This window comes from Camellia sinensis, chromosome 5 (assembly GCF_055761805.1).
Source record: "Camellia sinensis isolate YWXY chromosome 5, ASM5576180v1, whole genome shotgun sequence".
In the NCBI taxonomy this organism is placed as follows: domain Eukaryota; kingdom Viridiplantae; phylum Streptophyta; class Magnoliopsida; order Ericales; family Theaceae; genus Camellia; species Camellia sinensis.
The window spans coordinates 34,864,368-34,881,369 of record NC_138965.1 but is presented as its reverse complement, the minus strand read 5'-3'; the positions used below and the strand labels follow the sequence as shown (position 1 = coordinate 34,881,369).

The 17,002-nt window shown below is 32.5% G+C and overlaps 1 protein-coding gene across 1 annotated transcript; it reads left to right on the top strand.

Annotated features, from left to right (window-relative positions):
• Positions 1-13,008: 13,008 nt before the first annotated feature.
• On the top strand, positions 13,009-15,615 carry LOC114276423 (cation/calcium exchanger 4). The gene has a single exon (XM_028218234.2). It carries the CDS (start codon positions 13,426-13,428, stop codon positions 15,379-15,381), a length of 1,956 nt encoding a protein of 651 aa, XP_028074035.2. The 5' UTR covers positions 13,009-13,425; the 3' UTR covers positions 15,382-15,615.
• The last annotated feature ends 1,387 nt before the right edge of the window (positions 15,616-17,002 follow it).

Here is a 17,002-nt window from a genome sequence, read left to right as displayed (position 1 = left end):
TATCAAAAAATGGCCCTAAAAAATAAGGCATTCAATCTATAAGTCCAAATTTAAATTTATGTTGTCTAAAAGTTGGAATACTAAACTATTGAGTCAATAAAGACATTATTAAGGTCTCTTTTGAAAAGTGGGTTAAAAGTCATTTTTCAACTTTTAACTCATTTTGGATTATATTGTCTCTCACATTTTTCAAAAAAAAAAAAAAAAAGAACTAAAAAAAACAAAATCAATTTTTAACTATCTTTTCAAAACACCCTTAAGTCCACAACGATGCTTCTAATAATTTGTTTTTATTTGTACAATATAAAACACCATATCTCTCTCTCTCCTCCTTATTTGTCATTATAGATGTAAGAATAATTGAAAAAATCGACCAAATTAATTGAACCGAACTAAACCGGTTATATTTGGTATATTTTTTAACAAAAATCGGCCTGTGCGATTTTTAAATTTATTTTTTTTTCAATTTTTGACTCGATATCGGTTTAAGCACCTTGTGTACCGATCTAAACCGAAACCGACCACTTCAACATATATTGTATTTATATAATATATATATATATATATATAAATTCTAATAATATAATGATATTAATAAGTATAAGAAATTATTAACCTTAATTAATTAATCTTATCATAGTTATAACCTAAGTTTATAAACTCATATTATATATAATCTTAACTCTAACTCATTATTTTTGAAACCTTAGTATTTTTAAACTTTTTTTTGTTTTTATTTTTGTTAATTTAAGAATTAAATAGTATGTATTAAATGAATGGATTAGATATGTTTGAAATGGTAGACAAATAATTAATTTAATATTTTTATATAGATTATTGATTGTATTTAAAAGTGGCTCAAATTAAAAAAATCTCAAATTGATTAAACTACAATAAATCAAACCGTTTTAATCAGTTCGGTTCAGTGCGATTTGATCGAAGGAACGATCTGTATCGATATTCAAAATAATAAAACCGACATTATTGATTCAATATAATTTTTTACCTCAATACCGACTATACCAAATCGATTACATCCTTATTCGTCATGCAGACCTTCTCTCTCTTTCTCCTTCACACCCGACTCTTTCATCTCTCACCAAAGCTTTGGAGTAAAGCCTGAAGGCCTCCGCATTAGAAGCCCTCGCAAAAGACGACGACAACGAAGAGAAAGAACCATCGTCGTACGGTCTGACAAAGTGATCGCCGGTGCCGTTGAAGGTACAGTTGATATGAAGGAGGAGATCAAAGATGGTGAGGAGATGGAACCACTGCCCACCGCCGTGCCCCTCGATTGGGTTTTGATGGTGGTCAGATCGCTCGCCGCTACTGCTCACGACACTACATTGGTGGTGGTGTACTTGCATTACTTTGCCAAGATTTTTCGTCTGTTGGCCACTGCAAAAACTCTCGCAATTATTGTAAATCCATGGAGTGCCATCGGCTCTATGAAGCGAATCTTTCTCCAACAACGACAAGAAAAAGGGAGACCGACTGTGAGTTTCGAAAATGGAGAGCAAGTGCACAGCTAGAAGGAGAATCAAGGGAGACACCATGAGAGCTAGCTAGTTTGATCTGGTCGAAGAAATAGAGAGAGAGAGAGAGAGAGAGAGAATGTGGGTTTGTGAAATCATGTTATACAGATAAAATAGGCTTTGTGAATTTTAACAAATAAGTTGCAGGAGAAAAATAAATTGAGTAAAAAAATTAAATAGGCAGATATAAATTTGAATAAATAGATTCAAAAAATTGAAGGAAAAAAAAATTTTGAACGAGTAGATTAAAATAAAAATTTTAACGTTATGGACTTTTGACCAACAAATATTTTTTTTATCAAAAAGATTTCCGCTTGGATCTAATGTTTTATGGAGTTTCTATTTTCACACATAATTTTCACTCTGTGTACATATTTAATGAAAAATATTTTTATTATAATTTTAACCTTAAATAAAATTATTTATATAGACATTAATATACACACTTTATCTGAGATTTATATTTTCTCATTAAACATCTTTTAAAGAAAAAAAAAATCTCAATACACATTCATTATGAGAACAAAACTAAACCCAACTACTACTTTGAAAAACAAAAATAAAATTTCCTCACTCATCCCATTGTCATCTTTGAAAGGTTCTCATCTTTTCAATCCATTATCATTCTAAATTTACGTTGTCACCTTTCAAATGTGATCTTCTTTTCCAATCTCATTACTTTAGATTATTGTGTTTTTCCTTCTCATGCAAATCTCAACATCAATATTTGTTATGGAAGATTTGCATAATGAAAAATCTGATTTTAAGAAGGAATTTGTCGTTTATGACATAGATATCAACAAAAGTGTGAGATTGAATATTAAAATCGTCCTACATTTTTTTCAGCATCATTTGGTAAACAAGGGTCACAAAATTATAAAGGTTTTAACAACCGAGTTCTAAACTAAATTTTCTTTTTTGGAAACCAATTTCGAAAGGAATTTTTGTTGGAAAATTTGGTTTAAAGGCTTATTTTGGGTCAATTTTGAGCCCAAAATTGAATGGGCCCCGAACGTCTTTTGGGATGGGTTCGAAAATGTGACGTGTTTCTTGCCGCGTGGCAAGTCACACGGTGAAGACGGTTCGTCAAAACCATTTATGAGTGAATGAGAACTTGACGTCATTTTCGGGTTCGTGGAATTGACATTTAAAGATTTAAATGTGGGTTTCCTTTTAATGGGTTGTCCCACATTGAAACCTTAAGAGAGTTTGTTTATGTATATAAGCTCTAGACTACAACGCTTGGATTGGGCCCCAAGGGGCACCCCAAGTTTGTAGAAGGGAGGAGTTATGGACAAATTGAATCTTGGCCTAAATCACCACACACGCCCGCTGCTGTCCGAGCCGTGCCGGGTGTGGGTGTGGGTGGGGTCGGTTCTAATATTAATTTTTGGATAAAATTCTTTTGATTTTTTTCAAAAAATTATTTTAGGAATTTAATTCCAAATTTGAATTTGAAATTCAAATTGTTGTCCATAATTTTTTGTCTCTTTTCTGAACCAAATTCCACAACAAATTTTTAGTCCAAAAGTTTATTAACTGTTCAAAACCGGACAGATTCAAATTCTGAACAGTTTTGTTGCAAATCTGTTTGAATTTTGAATGATATCTGCCCAATTCAAAATAGCACCTGTTCAAATTCAAATCTGAATCTGTTGGACAGATTCACACCTGTTCGAACAGGTCTTGTTGTGCCTATATATACCAACATTCCAGCAAAGTTATAGTATCCGAAAAATAGTTTGAATTTTATTTCTCTTGCTATCCAGATTTATCTATTTGCATTATTCTTCATATTAGTTTTAGGAATTTTTTATAGAGAGTATAGAACACAAGGTTCTAGTTCGCTGGACAAATTTGTTTGAAGTGCTACTACAAATTTGTGAAGATCATTGTATCCTGGGAGATAGATGGCACTCAACCGTAAGCACCATAACGGGGCGAATATGTCTTAAGGACAGAGTGTCACACACTCGACTTGGTCTTTAAATTTTAATTCGGTTCGATAAATAAATTTGGTACGTTATTTATTTATTTGTTTAGTTCTGTTTCAATTTATTTTATTTACACAGAAGATTGTTCCAACAATCTTAAGACAAATTTGAATTATTCTGTTTACAGAATTTTTCGTTTATTTCCTTTCTTCTTTATTCTTCTTACATAAATTATTTTTTGTGATTTTACAAAATAATATTCTGGTTGGAAAACAAATAGTAGTAATATACTGTTTGACAGATAGTAGTAATATACTGTCTATTTTCTTTGACAACTAGTAGTAATATACTGGTGTCATTAACAATTCAGAATATTTATTTTGGAATTTTTTCAGAAATTAATTTTGGTTTTCTTAATTTATTTCTGATTGTTCATTAATTAAAAAAAATATATGTTTTAGTTTTTTTTTTTAATTATTGAAGTGTTACAGAAATTTGATTTTCTGTATGGAATTAATTTAGTTAAATAAAATTTTATTTTATTTCCAAATTAATTGAAAAATAAAAGTTACATTCTTGTTTCTTTTATTTTTACAGAATTTAATTCTGTGAATTTGGATTAATTTTCTGTGTAGTATAAATTCTAATTATAATTTTGTTTATAATTTAGAATTAATGGCTACTGAAACAAATGCTCAAACAAGTATTACTGTGGTGGCTGCAATTGCACCAACCCCCTCTCTTGTGGTGACAGTACCAGTAAATCACGGTGAGAAGCCAGAGAAGTTCTCAGGAACTGATTTTAAAAGATGGCAACAGAAAATGTTGTTCTATCTTACAACTCTAAACTTGGCTCGTTTTCTCCGTGAGAATGCTCATATTTTGAAAGAGGATGAAACCGACCGGCAAATGGTTACTGCGGTCGATGCCTGGAAACATACTGATTTCCTTTGCCGGAACTATATCTTGAACGGATTTGACAACACATTATACAATGTCTACAGTCCTATCAAGACAGCAAATGAACTTTGGGAGTCTTTGGAGAAAAAGTACAAAACGAAAGATGCCGGCTCAAAGAAATTTGTGGTTGGCAAATTTCTGGACTTTGTAATGGTTGATTCTAAGACTGTGATCAGCCAAGTTCAAGATCTTCAACTCATTCTGTATGATATTTACGTAGAAGGCATGTCTCTCAGTGAATCCTTCCAAGTTGCAGCCTTAATTGAGAAATTACCACAAGACTGGAAGGATTTCAAGAACTACCTCAAACACAAGCGCAAAGAGATATCTTTAGAAGAATTAATTGTGCGTTTGAGGATTGAGAAGGACAACCGTAATTCAGAAAAGCGGGCTGGTAAGCATCCTATGGAGTCTAAGGCAAATGTGATGAAACATGTTTCAAAAACCAAACGGAAGTCTTCTGGAGAAAGTTCATCACAAGGCTCTAAAGGAGAGGGAGAATAAAAAGTACAAGTTTAATGCAAATGTTATATCTGCGACAAAGAGGGACATCGGGCCAAAGATTGCTATAGCAAAGGCAAAAGCAAAAATAAAAGAAGAACAAGCAAGAAACCTACTCAAGCTCATATGACCGATGTGGACAATATTTCCAATGGTGTAGATGATATCAATCTTTCTGCAGTTGTTTCCGAGGCAAATCTTGTCGGAAATCCTAAAGAATGGTGGGTGGACACTAGTACTACTCGCCATATCTATGCCGACAAAAATATGTTCACATCTTATTCTACAGTAGACAATGGTGAACAACTTTTTATAGGCAACTCCTCAACTTCCAAAGTTGATAGACAAAGGAAGATTGTTCTCAAGATGACATCTGGAAAGGAACTCACTCTCAACAATGTGCTGTATGTACCGGACATTCGCAAGAATCTTGTTTCCGGATCTTTGTTGAGTAAGAATAGGTTTAGGCTAATGTTTGAGAGTAATAAATTTGTACTTACTAAGAATGGGATGTATGTAGGAAAATGTTACATGTCTGATGGCCTTTTCAAGATGAATGTAATGATCGTTGTACCCTCAGTTATGAATAAAAATACATCTTCTTCTTACTTGCTTAAGTCTTCAAATTTATGGCATGGTAGATTAGGACATGTTAATTATGGATCTTTGCGAAAATTAATTAATATGGAATGTTTACCTAAATTTGACATTGATTCAAATAACAAATGTAAAATTTACGTTGAGGCAAAATTATCCAAAACTCCTTTTCATTCAATAGAAAGAAGTACGGAACCACTTGAATTAATTCATAGTGACATTTGTGATTTTAAATCAATTCAAACTAGAGGTGGGAAAAAGTATTTTATCACTTTTATAGATGACTATACTAGATATAGTTACGTTTATTTAATTCGAACCAAGGATGAAGCTTTTGAAACTTTCATTCAATATAAGAATGAAGTTGAAAATCAACTTGGTAAGAAAATCAAGAAACTTAGAAGTGATAAAGGTGGTGATATGAATCACCTTTTGCTGAGTTTTGTAAAGAACATGGAATAATTCATCAAACCATCGCTCCTTATTCACCTCAGTAAAATGGAATTGCAAAAAGGACTTTAAAAGAAATGATGAATCCCATATTAATAAGTTCTGGATTACTTCAGAACTTGTGGGGGAAAACAATACTTTCTGTAAATTATATTTTAAATAAAATACTCCGAAAGAAAGTGAATCAAACACTTTATGAAATGTGGCATGGAAGAGTACCATCCTACAAATACTTAAAAGTGTGGGGGTGTTTGGCTAAAGTGGTTATTCTTTGTCCTAAAAAGACTAAAATAGGTCCTAAGACCATTGATTACATTTTCATTGGTTATGCCAAGAATAGTAGTGGATATCGGTTTTTGATTTATAAATCAGAATATACCGAAATGTATGTAAATACTATTATTGAGTCTCGAAATGCATCATTCTTTGAACATGTATTTCTAAATAAGACTGGACAAGAGACTAGTACTAATAAAAGATCTTTTGATGCTATTACTAGTAATGATCAAGAACAAGATCAAGAGCAAGAGCAAGATCAAATTGATGAAGAGGAACCTAGGCGTAGTAAACGTGCTAGAATCTCAAAATCTTTTGGTCCAGATTTTCTAACATTTTTGTTAGAAAATGAGCTTTTAACTTTTAAAGAGGCTATGTCTAGTCCTGAAGCTCCTTTATGGAAAGAAGCTGTCAACAGTGAAGTTGAATCTATCTTACAAAATCACACTTGGGAATTAGTGGACTTACCACTAGGTTGTAAACCACTTGAGTACAAGTGGATTTTCAAAAGAAAAATGAAAGCAGATGGATCAATTGACAAATACAAAGCAAGACTTGTGGTCAAAGGTTTTAAACAAAAAGAAAGTCTTGATTACTTTGACACATACTCACTAGTTACTAGAATAACATCCATTAGAATGCTAATTGCCATTGCATCTCTATACAATCTAGAAATTTATCAAATGGATGTGAAAATCGCTTTCTTAAATGGTGAGTTAGATGAAGAAATTTATATGGAACAACCAGAAGGGTTATCTGTTGCAGGAAAAGAAAAAAATTGTGTAAATTAGTTAAATCATTATATGGTTTAAAACAAGCGTCAAAGCAATGGTATGAGAAATTTGACAAGGCAATAATGTCAAATGGATTTAAAATTAATGAGTGTGACAAATGTATTTATATTAAAAACATAGACAAAGGTTATGTCATTGTATGTCTGTATGTGGATGATATGCTCATCATAGGTAGTAATAATGACATGATTAAAACTACCAAGAAAATGTTGAATAAACATTTTGACATGAAGGACATGGGCATTGCTGATGTAATTCTTGGTATGAAAATTACCAAAACATCAGAAGGTTGTGCTTTGTCACAATCTCATTACATTGAGAAAATAGTTGACAAATTCAGCAAAGATGATGATCATCTTGTTAGAACACCTGTAGATATTAATTTGTTTTTATCTAAGAATGTACAGGAAAATATTTCTCAATTAGAGTATGCCCAAATTATTGGAATCTTAATGTACTTGATGAACTGCACTCGCCCAGATATAGCTTATGCAATAAGTAAATTAAGTAGATATACGAGTAATCCAAGAGTAGAACACTGGAAAGTAATTATAAGGGTTCTTAGATATCTCTGATTTACTGGTAACATTAGGCTGAATTATACTAGATATCTAGCAGTACTTGAAGGTTACTGTGATGCAAACTGGGTATCGGATACTAGAGACTCAAAGTCCACCAGTGGGTATGTCTTTACTCTTGGTGGGGCGGCTGTATCTTGGAAATCTTCCAAACAGACTTGCATTGCTAGGTCTACTATGGAATCAGAATTCATAGCTTTAGACAAAGCTGGGGAAGAAGCAAAATAGCTTCGCCACTTCCTTGAAGATATTCCAATATGGCCAAAACCGGTGCCTGCTATTTGCATACATTGTGATAGTCAATCAGCAATTGGTAAAGCACAGAGTCATATGTATAACGGTAAGTCGCGACACATTCGTCGTTGACATAACACCGTGAGACAACTACTCTCTAATGAAATTATTTCCATTGAATATGTGAAGTCTAAAGACAACATAGTGAATCCACTAACCAAAGGGTTAGCAAGAGAGCTAGTTGAGAATTCATTAAGGGGAATGAGACTAAAGCCTATTAAATAAGAGTTACCACAACGGCAACCCAACCTAGTTGACTGGAGATCCCAAGATCTAGGTTCAAAGGGACAACTGAGTTGTGTATGAATCAGAAGGATCACTGGGGAGTCAAACTCCTACCCATTTCTAGGATGAAATAAGTGATGTCTGCAACAGTTTAGGTTAAATAATACTTTTAATGATTCTTATATCTAGGTATACCTACTGGAGCATGGCAGGATACTCTTCATAAGAATCACCTATATGAGTGTGAACTGGGCCGGCTCTATGAGATTTTTAAAGGGCTACAATTCTCTAGAGCACTCATGAAAGATCAGGTTGTTCAGGGCCAAAATGAACACAGTAGTGAGAACTAAATTGTGTCTGGGAATATACTGTGTGAGTTCTATTGTCTTGGTTTACACAAACAGTTGAACAGTTCAAGATATCATGTTCACTAGTTAGCTAGTAAATCCGATAATGTCTTACAAGAGAAGGTTCAAAGCCAAAAGCAACCTACCCGTTGCAGAATATTTTCAATTTCTATACTCTCTGTAATTAGATCATATTGTTGCATTTTCTCTCCGTCAAATTCCATTCATATGGGGGATTGTTGAAAAATTTGGTTTAAAGGCTTATTTTGGGCCAACTTTGAGCCCAAAATTAAGTAGGCCCCGAACGTCTTTTGGGGTGGGTCCGAAAAGGTGATGTGTTCCTTGCCGTGTGGCAAGTCACGCAGTGAAGACAGTTCGTCAAAACCATTTATGAGTGAATGAGAACTTGACATCATTTTCGGGTTCGTGGAATAAACATTTAAAATTTAAATGTGTGTTTCCTTTTAATGGGTTGTCCCACATTGAAACTTTAAGAGAGTTTGTTTATGTATATAAGCTCTAGACTACAACACTTGGATTGGGCCCCAAGGGGCACCCCAAGTTTGTAGAAGGAAGGAGTTATGGACAAAGTGAATCTTGGCCTAAACCACCACACATGCGCACACCGCCGTCCGTCCGTCCGAGCCTTGCTGAGCGCGGGTGTGAGTGATGGGTCGGGTCGATTCTAATATTAATTTTTTGGATAAAATTCTTTTGATTTTTTTCAAAAAATTATTTTAGGAATTTAATTCCAAATTTGAATTTGAAATTCAAATTGTTGTCCATAATTTTTTGCCTCTTTTTTGAACCAAATTCCACAACAGATTTTCAGTCCAAATAGTTTATTAATTGTTCAAAACCGGACAGATTCAAATTCTGGACAGCTTTGTTGCAAATCTGTTTGAATTTTGAATGATATCTGTCCAATTCAAAATAGCACCTGTTCAAATTCAAATCTGAATCTGTTGCACAGATTCACACATGTTCGGACAGGTCTTGTTGTGCCTATAAATACCAACATTCCAGCAGAGTTATAGCATCCGAAAAATAGTCTGAATTTTATTTCTCTTGCTATCCAGATTTATCTATTTGCATTATTCTTCATATCAGTTTTAGGAATTTTTTATAGAGAGTATAGAACACAAGGTTCTAGTTCACCGGACAAATTTGTTTGAAGTGCTACTACGCCGGACAAATTTGTTTGAAGTGCTACTACAAATTTGTGAATGGGTCGGGTCGATTCTAATATTAATTTTTTGGATAAAATTCTTTTGATTTTTTTCAAAAAATTATTTTAGGAATTTAATTCCAAATTTGAATTTGAAATTCAAATTGTTGTCCATAATTTTTTGCTTCTTTTTTGAACCAAATTCCACAACAGATTTTCAGTCCAAACAGTTTATTAATTGTTCAAAACCGGACAGATTCAAATTCTGGACAGCTTTGTTGCAAATCTGTTTGAATTTTGAATGATATCTGTCCAATTCAAAATAGCACCTGTTCAAATTCAAATCTGAATCTGTTGCACAGATTCACACATGTTTGGACAGGTCTTGTTGTGCCTATAAATACCAACATTCCAGCAGAGTTATAGCATCCGAAAAATAGTCTGAATTTTATTTCTCTTGCTATCCAGATTTATCTATTTGCATTATTCTTCATATCAGTTTTAGGAATTTTTTATAGAGAGTATAGAACACAAGGTTCTAGTTCACCGGACAAATTTGTTTGAAGTGCTACTACGCCGGACAAATTTGTTTGAAGTGCTACTACAAATTTGTGAAGATCATTGTATCCTGGGAGATAGACGCCACTCAACTGTAAGCACCGTAACGGGGCGAATCTGTCTTAAAGATAGAGTGTCACACACTCGACTTGGTCTTTAAATTTTTAATTCGGTTCGATAAATAAATTGGTTACGTTATTTATTTATTTGTTTGGTTTTGTTTCAATTTATTTTATTTACACAGAAGATTGTTCAACAATTTTTTGTTTGGCAAACAAGTTACGAACAACGTTTTTTTGTATGAAGAAAAACTTTTTTCTTGGCTATCAAATTCCGAACAAACTTTTTTCCCCGTAGTTCCAAACTCTTACTATAATTTCAATTCTAAATTTTTGAACTCACTTATTATTATTTTAGGCATCGTCAACCCGTTTATTTATTTATTTCTATTGTTAGGTTTTCTATTTGTTTGAGTTTTATCTATTGAAAATGATGGTTCAAATTTCTTTAATGGAGGTTTGAGTTTAGAAGTGTGTAAATAGATTTAACAAATTTTATTTATTTATTCATTGTCATTGTCATGACTGATATAGTTAGGTACTGTAATATTTTATTTTTATTTTTATTTTTGACTCATTAGACCTACTTATGTACTTGGATTGAACTACAATTTTTTTTATTTGAAAATGATGGTTCAACTTTCTTTAATAGAGGTTTAAGTTTAGATGTGTGTACACAAATTTGGTTGTGTTTTGAGTAGTGTGTACTTTCTACTTGTTTGGTCCTATTGAGTGAGGATACATTAATATTTATCATTTTTTTAGATGTGTGAATTAAAAAGGATGTACGCAAAGTAAAAATAGTGTGTAGAAATAGAAGTTTTTAATGCCTTACCTTCTTTAAATTAGACTTTTTGTCAATTAATCCTAAAAAGTATTGTTTGACTTATTTATTTTGATGATTTATTTAATTATATTTTAATTTATATGAAAGAGAAAAATAGAATCCAAAATTTATTTAATTATATTTTAATTTATTTGAAAAAGAAAAATAGAATCCAAAATTTATTTTGATGATTTATTTAATTTTGCTTTAAATCCAAAATTTATTTTGATGATTTATTTAATTATGTTTTAATTTATTTGAAAGAAAAAAATAGAATCAAAATTTATTTTGTCCAATTATTTCTCATCTAAATCTTTATCCTAAATGTTATTAGAATGTATTTAATATTTGATTAAATCAAGAGTTCAAACAGCCTAAAACAGAGATTCAAACAGCCCAAAAACAGAGGTTCAAATAGCCCAGCACAGCAGCAGGCTAAAAACTTCAAACAGCCCAGCACAACAACAGGCCAAAAGGTTCAAGTGAAAGATATTCAAATTAGTAATGATGAAGTGGAAGAAATTCAAATTAGTAATGATGGAGTACAACGACTATAAATGGCTATAAATTTAAATGAATACAACGATTATAAACGACTATGAATTCAAATGAATACAACGGCTATAAATGACTATAAACGGCTATAAGTTTCATTACCAAAGCCTCTAATGTAAACAAGTTAAAAAAAAATCAGAAAATATTCTTTGATCTATAATCACTCACATCTATTCTCTGAAAAATTCTCAGAGAAGTGTTCTTCAATTTTTGTTTACATCATCTTTTAGAAATTATACACTGAGACGTATAGTTTTAAACCTATATTTCCTGTGTGAGGTTTACGAAAAATTCAGAGCTTCATTTTGTATATCCATCTGTGAGAGATATTTATTATAAACTTTCTTTGAAAGCAAAAATACCATTTCATCTTGTAAAAGTGTTGCAAGTACTGTGTTCTTGAAATCTTGATAGTGATTGTGAATCATATAAGATTTGCAAGGGTTTGGACTTGTGAAGTCTGTGTAAAATCTATGGAGGATTGTTCCATGTGTTATGAGGTTGCTAACACCCCTATGAAGTTAAAAGATAGTGGAAAATCTCAAGTGAAACTTGAGGAGTGGATGTAGGCTTGGTTGAAGCTGAACCACTGTAAATCTGCTTGTCTCCTTTTTCCTAATCTCTTTACTTTCCTACTACTGCTATAGCTATCTAATATTCATGTGTTAATAATTTGATTTATCCTGTATGTTAGCTATATTTCATTGTTATTTTACCTGATCATTTACTGCAAAGTTTATCATCGTACTTGTTAATAATTTGTTGTACTAGTAGTTAATTTTATTGGGGTATTATTAATTTTAATTTGTAGAAATCTAATTTACCCCCCTCTTAGGTTACTTTTGGGGTAACAAGTATAATATTTGTAAAAAAAAATTTAAAAAATTCATCAAATACAAAAAATATAAAAAAAATGATTTTTTTAAAAAAAATTTGTATAAATATTTTACATTTTAAATATATTAACCGTGATATGAAACTCTAATTGTTGAATTCTAAACCTAACTCTACACAGCTGGCAAGGTAAAAATAAAATAAAATAAAATAAATAAATACCATATCATAGGTTAGTCTCACCTATGAGAGCTCTCTCTATAACTTTTTTTTTTTTTTTTTTTAGAGCCCCAAATCATTTTTGTTTACTAAGGTTAAAAACTTGTTTGACATGAAGTAAAATAGCACATTTTTTTAACTTTTTAATTTTTTTAAGTTACATATTATCTCTTTATTTTTTCTTTTTTTTTTATATATCTATTTATAAAAAATTAAAAAATATACTTATTTAAATCATTTTGAATACTCTGAAGTGAATTTAAAAATTAAAACTTATAGTAAAACTGTTTTTGAAGACAAAAAATCTGCTTGGGTAATTTTTTCTCTATGATTTCAAAGTAAAGAGGGAGGGCCCTGCTTTGTACCCTCGCTCTTTCTCTCTTGCTTTCGAAGAAATTTCGCAGAAGAGAACGCATGAGATTAGACCTCAATCAAGTCAATATTCCTCAGTTCAGATCTTCTGTTTGCCGCGATTCAGAAGTACCAATTTCGAAACCCTAATTTTATGCCTCTGCAATTGCACGGTCGAATTCCCTCGTTTTCCTTCAATCTCATAGGTCAGTACAAACACTTTCTGCAAATCTACATCCAATTCAAATTTTAGGGTTTCGTTGTTGTTTATCCGTCGAAACCCTAGTTTTTTTTTTTTGGGTTAATAAGCTTGGAATTGGTGCTTTTGTAATAATTTGCGAGAATCTGTATTGGAAGATTAAAAATGATAGAGTTGAGTGGTGTACATGGTAAGAGGCAAGGTCAATTTCGTGGAATCTTCAATGGGTTTTGTGCTTTGGTACTGATTTTCTTCTTTTATAACCGGGGAGATATATTGAGTAACCCAATCCTAAAGCAATCGTCAACACGTGGTTCCTATGGGGGTTCAAGTCATTCAATTGTATTTCACCGGCGGCAAGTGGTTGAAATTAGTGTTAATTCATCAAATTTCATAGATGGGTCTGATCATAATATTAATAATAATAGTAGTTTGTCTGGAAGTAACCCTGAATTTTGTGCTGGATTATTCAACCATGTGAATTTTGCGAGCCGTTGTGAGTTCTTGAAAGCGCACCCCCAGTGCTCGTCCGCTGGATTCTTTGATTACACAGTGTTTTTCTATTGTGATTGTCATGAAAATGCCTTTGCTTATGTAATATTGGGTATTTGGCTAGCTGCATTGTTCTATCTGTTGGGTAACACAGCGGCGGATTACTTCTGTTGTTCTTTGGAGAAGCTCTCAAGTCTATTGAGGCTATCTCCAACTGTTGCTGGGGTGACTCTCCTTCCACTTGGAAATGGGGCTCCTGATGTGTTTGCAAGTATTGCTGCTTTTCTGGGGACAGGCACTGGTGATGTTGGTCTTAATAGTGTGTTGGGTGGGGCAGTGTTTGTTACTTGTGTCGTTGTTGGGGCTGTTTCTCTTTGTGTAGCTGAGCAGGATGTTCGGATTGATCGGAAATGTTTTATTAGAGATATTAGTTTCTTCATTGTTACTCTTCTATCACTTTCATTGATTTTGTATGTTGGTAACGTGAGTGTGGGGGGAGCTATCGCATTTGTCTTGATTTATGCGGTTTATGCATTTGCTGTTGCTGCGAATGAAATTTTGAGGAAACATGCTCGGAGGTTGAAATTGGATGTCGTTACACCGTTGCTTCCTGTCAAAGGAAGTGTGTTCTCTCAAGGGAACCAAGAGGATGACTCTATCTATAGTACTTTGCTTGACATGGACACAGAAAGTGATACAATCATGTCCCGTAGTGCATTGCCTCAGTGGATGTGGGCGTCAAATGTCGCAATATATTCAAATCAGTCAGCTAAGGTGTTTGACAATGAGAGGCCTGTGTGGGGCTGGATTGATGATGGCATAGAAACTGAGCACTCGTCATTCTCCTGTTCTAAACTATTTTCGCTAATGGAGTTGCCTTTAACAATGCCACGCCGGTTGACAATTCCTTTAGTTGAGGAGGAATCTTGGTCAAAAGTCTATGCAGTAGGCAGTGCTTCACTTGCTCCCATTCTTCTGGCATTTCTCTGGAGTACTCAAGACAGTGTGGGTTCTAAAAGCAGAAAGGTTGCTTATTTCCTTGGTGTTTCCATTGGTTGTGCACTCGGTGTTCTTGCATTTCGGTACACTAGATCAGATCGTCCACCTCAGAAGTTTTTACTTCCATGGGTTTTGGGTGGATTTTTGATGAGTATTGTTTGGTTCTACATGATTGCAAACGAGCTTGTTGCTCTGTTGGTAGGATTGGGTGTAATTCTAGGGATTAATCCATCAATCCTTGGATTAACTGTACTGGCATGGGGCAACTCGATGGGTGATTTAGTGTCAAATGTTGCATTGGCAATGAATGGTGGGGATGGTGTGCAGATTGCCTTGTCTGGATGCTATGCAGGTCCGATGTTCAACACACTTATTGGTTTGGGGATCTCAATGCTGCTTGGAGCCTGGTCAGAGAAACCTGGCTTGTACACTCTTCCACAAGACAGAAGCGTCGTCTATACTATGGGATTTCTCATCTCAGCACTTATCTGGGTGCTTGCTGTTTTACCAAGGAATGATATGCGTCCTACCAGGAGGCTTGGAGTGGGCCTCATTGCCCTTTATTTGATATTTCTCTCTGGTAGGGTAATCAGTGCCACAGGAATCATATCATTGGCTGGTCTAAGTTGACATTTGATGTAGCAAATATTCAGGAAGAGCAGGTTAGCTACAAAGATTTTTAAAGATGTGTATTTTGTCTTATCTATTATTTTCATCTTGAAGTTGTGTCTCACTAAGGACTAGGAGGAGAGAAAAAACTCATGATCATGATCAGCTATTGTACTTGCTAGTTGCAAATGAGTAATCAATTGTTGTACAGTTAGATTCACTACAATAAAAAAGGGATATGGATTGTATGCTTTATACTGATTTATGATTGCTTGTTTTGTACAAAGATAAGGTGATATATTTTGAATTTACCATCCTATGCTTTTATGTTGTGATTTCCCTGTTTCAGTATAATTTGAAAATTAAACCAAACATGAAATTTGAACACCTAAGGTAAGTAGTGTTCAGTTAAAATTCTGTTGATTTAACTGAAATTGCAAGTGCAATCTTTCTCTACTTTCAGGATTTTTTTAGGTTAATTAATAACGTCATTTTCATATCAGACAGTGCTTATGTTAGAGAACAGATTCGTTTCACAGAGAAGGAAATTTTGGGAAAGCTGGAATGGTATTAACAATTCTGACACTCTGTCTTCCTCATTTCGATTTATTTATTTTTTTTAAATTTTTTCTTGGGGTTTAATGTGTTAATGCCTTCTATTTGGAAAGAAAACAAATTACTTTAGATTGGTTGCTTAATTATTATTGAAAAAAAAAACTTTTTTGGGTGGTTAATATCTCTGTTATTGGAATCGTACGATTCGTGATTTAATTCATGATTCGATTTGCAATTTTTGCAAAATTGACACAAATTTATAAATGAATGTATTTTTGAAGTGAATTTCTAGTAAATCACACGATTCACAATCGATTCACGATTCAATTCACTTTTTATTATTAATGTAATTCTTGAAACTATCATATCCAATATATTTTTGACTTTTTTCTTCTCAATCTTTTTTGTGAAAATAACATAATACGACTTCTAATAGTGTCTAGTACCAAAGTAATTAATATATATACATGATTTGTTATTATTTTAGTGATTATGAAATTTTTAATAGGATCTAATCAGATTTAGTCAAATCTAACATGCTTTTAACCTTTCTTCTCATTTTTTTTTCCTTTAAAAAATCATAATATATCTTCTAAAGATATTTTAAGATTAAAGTAACTTATACCATGAATTATCTATTGTTATTTTATTAAATTAAATATAGTTGAATATTACATGGGTGAAGTTATTGCTATTTTATTAAATTAAATATAGTTGAATATTACATGGTTGAAGTTAGTTATACTTTTAAAACTATTTTGGGCTTTAAAAATAAAATATCCTAAACATTCTTTCTTATTATTTAGTCATTGTCTAAATATCAAAATCATTGTTAAATTATTGTTACCTTATAAATTGAGAGTCTGTCTTTGTTTACCATTTTTATTAAAAATTGTTGATAAGAAATATTTTAAAAAAGAAAAAGGTAATATGATAATCTTACATAGAAACCTTTGTTAACTTTTTACCTATTAAACTACGTGGTCATCATTCAAAACAATATTTTCATTGATTTAAGTCTAAATATTTCATGTTCATGAGATATAGTTAATATCCAAGCATGTAGATATATTTTTCTAAATAATTT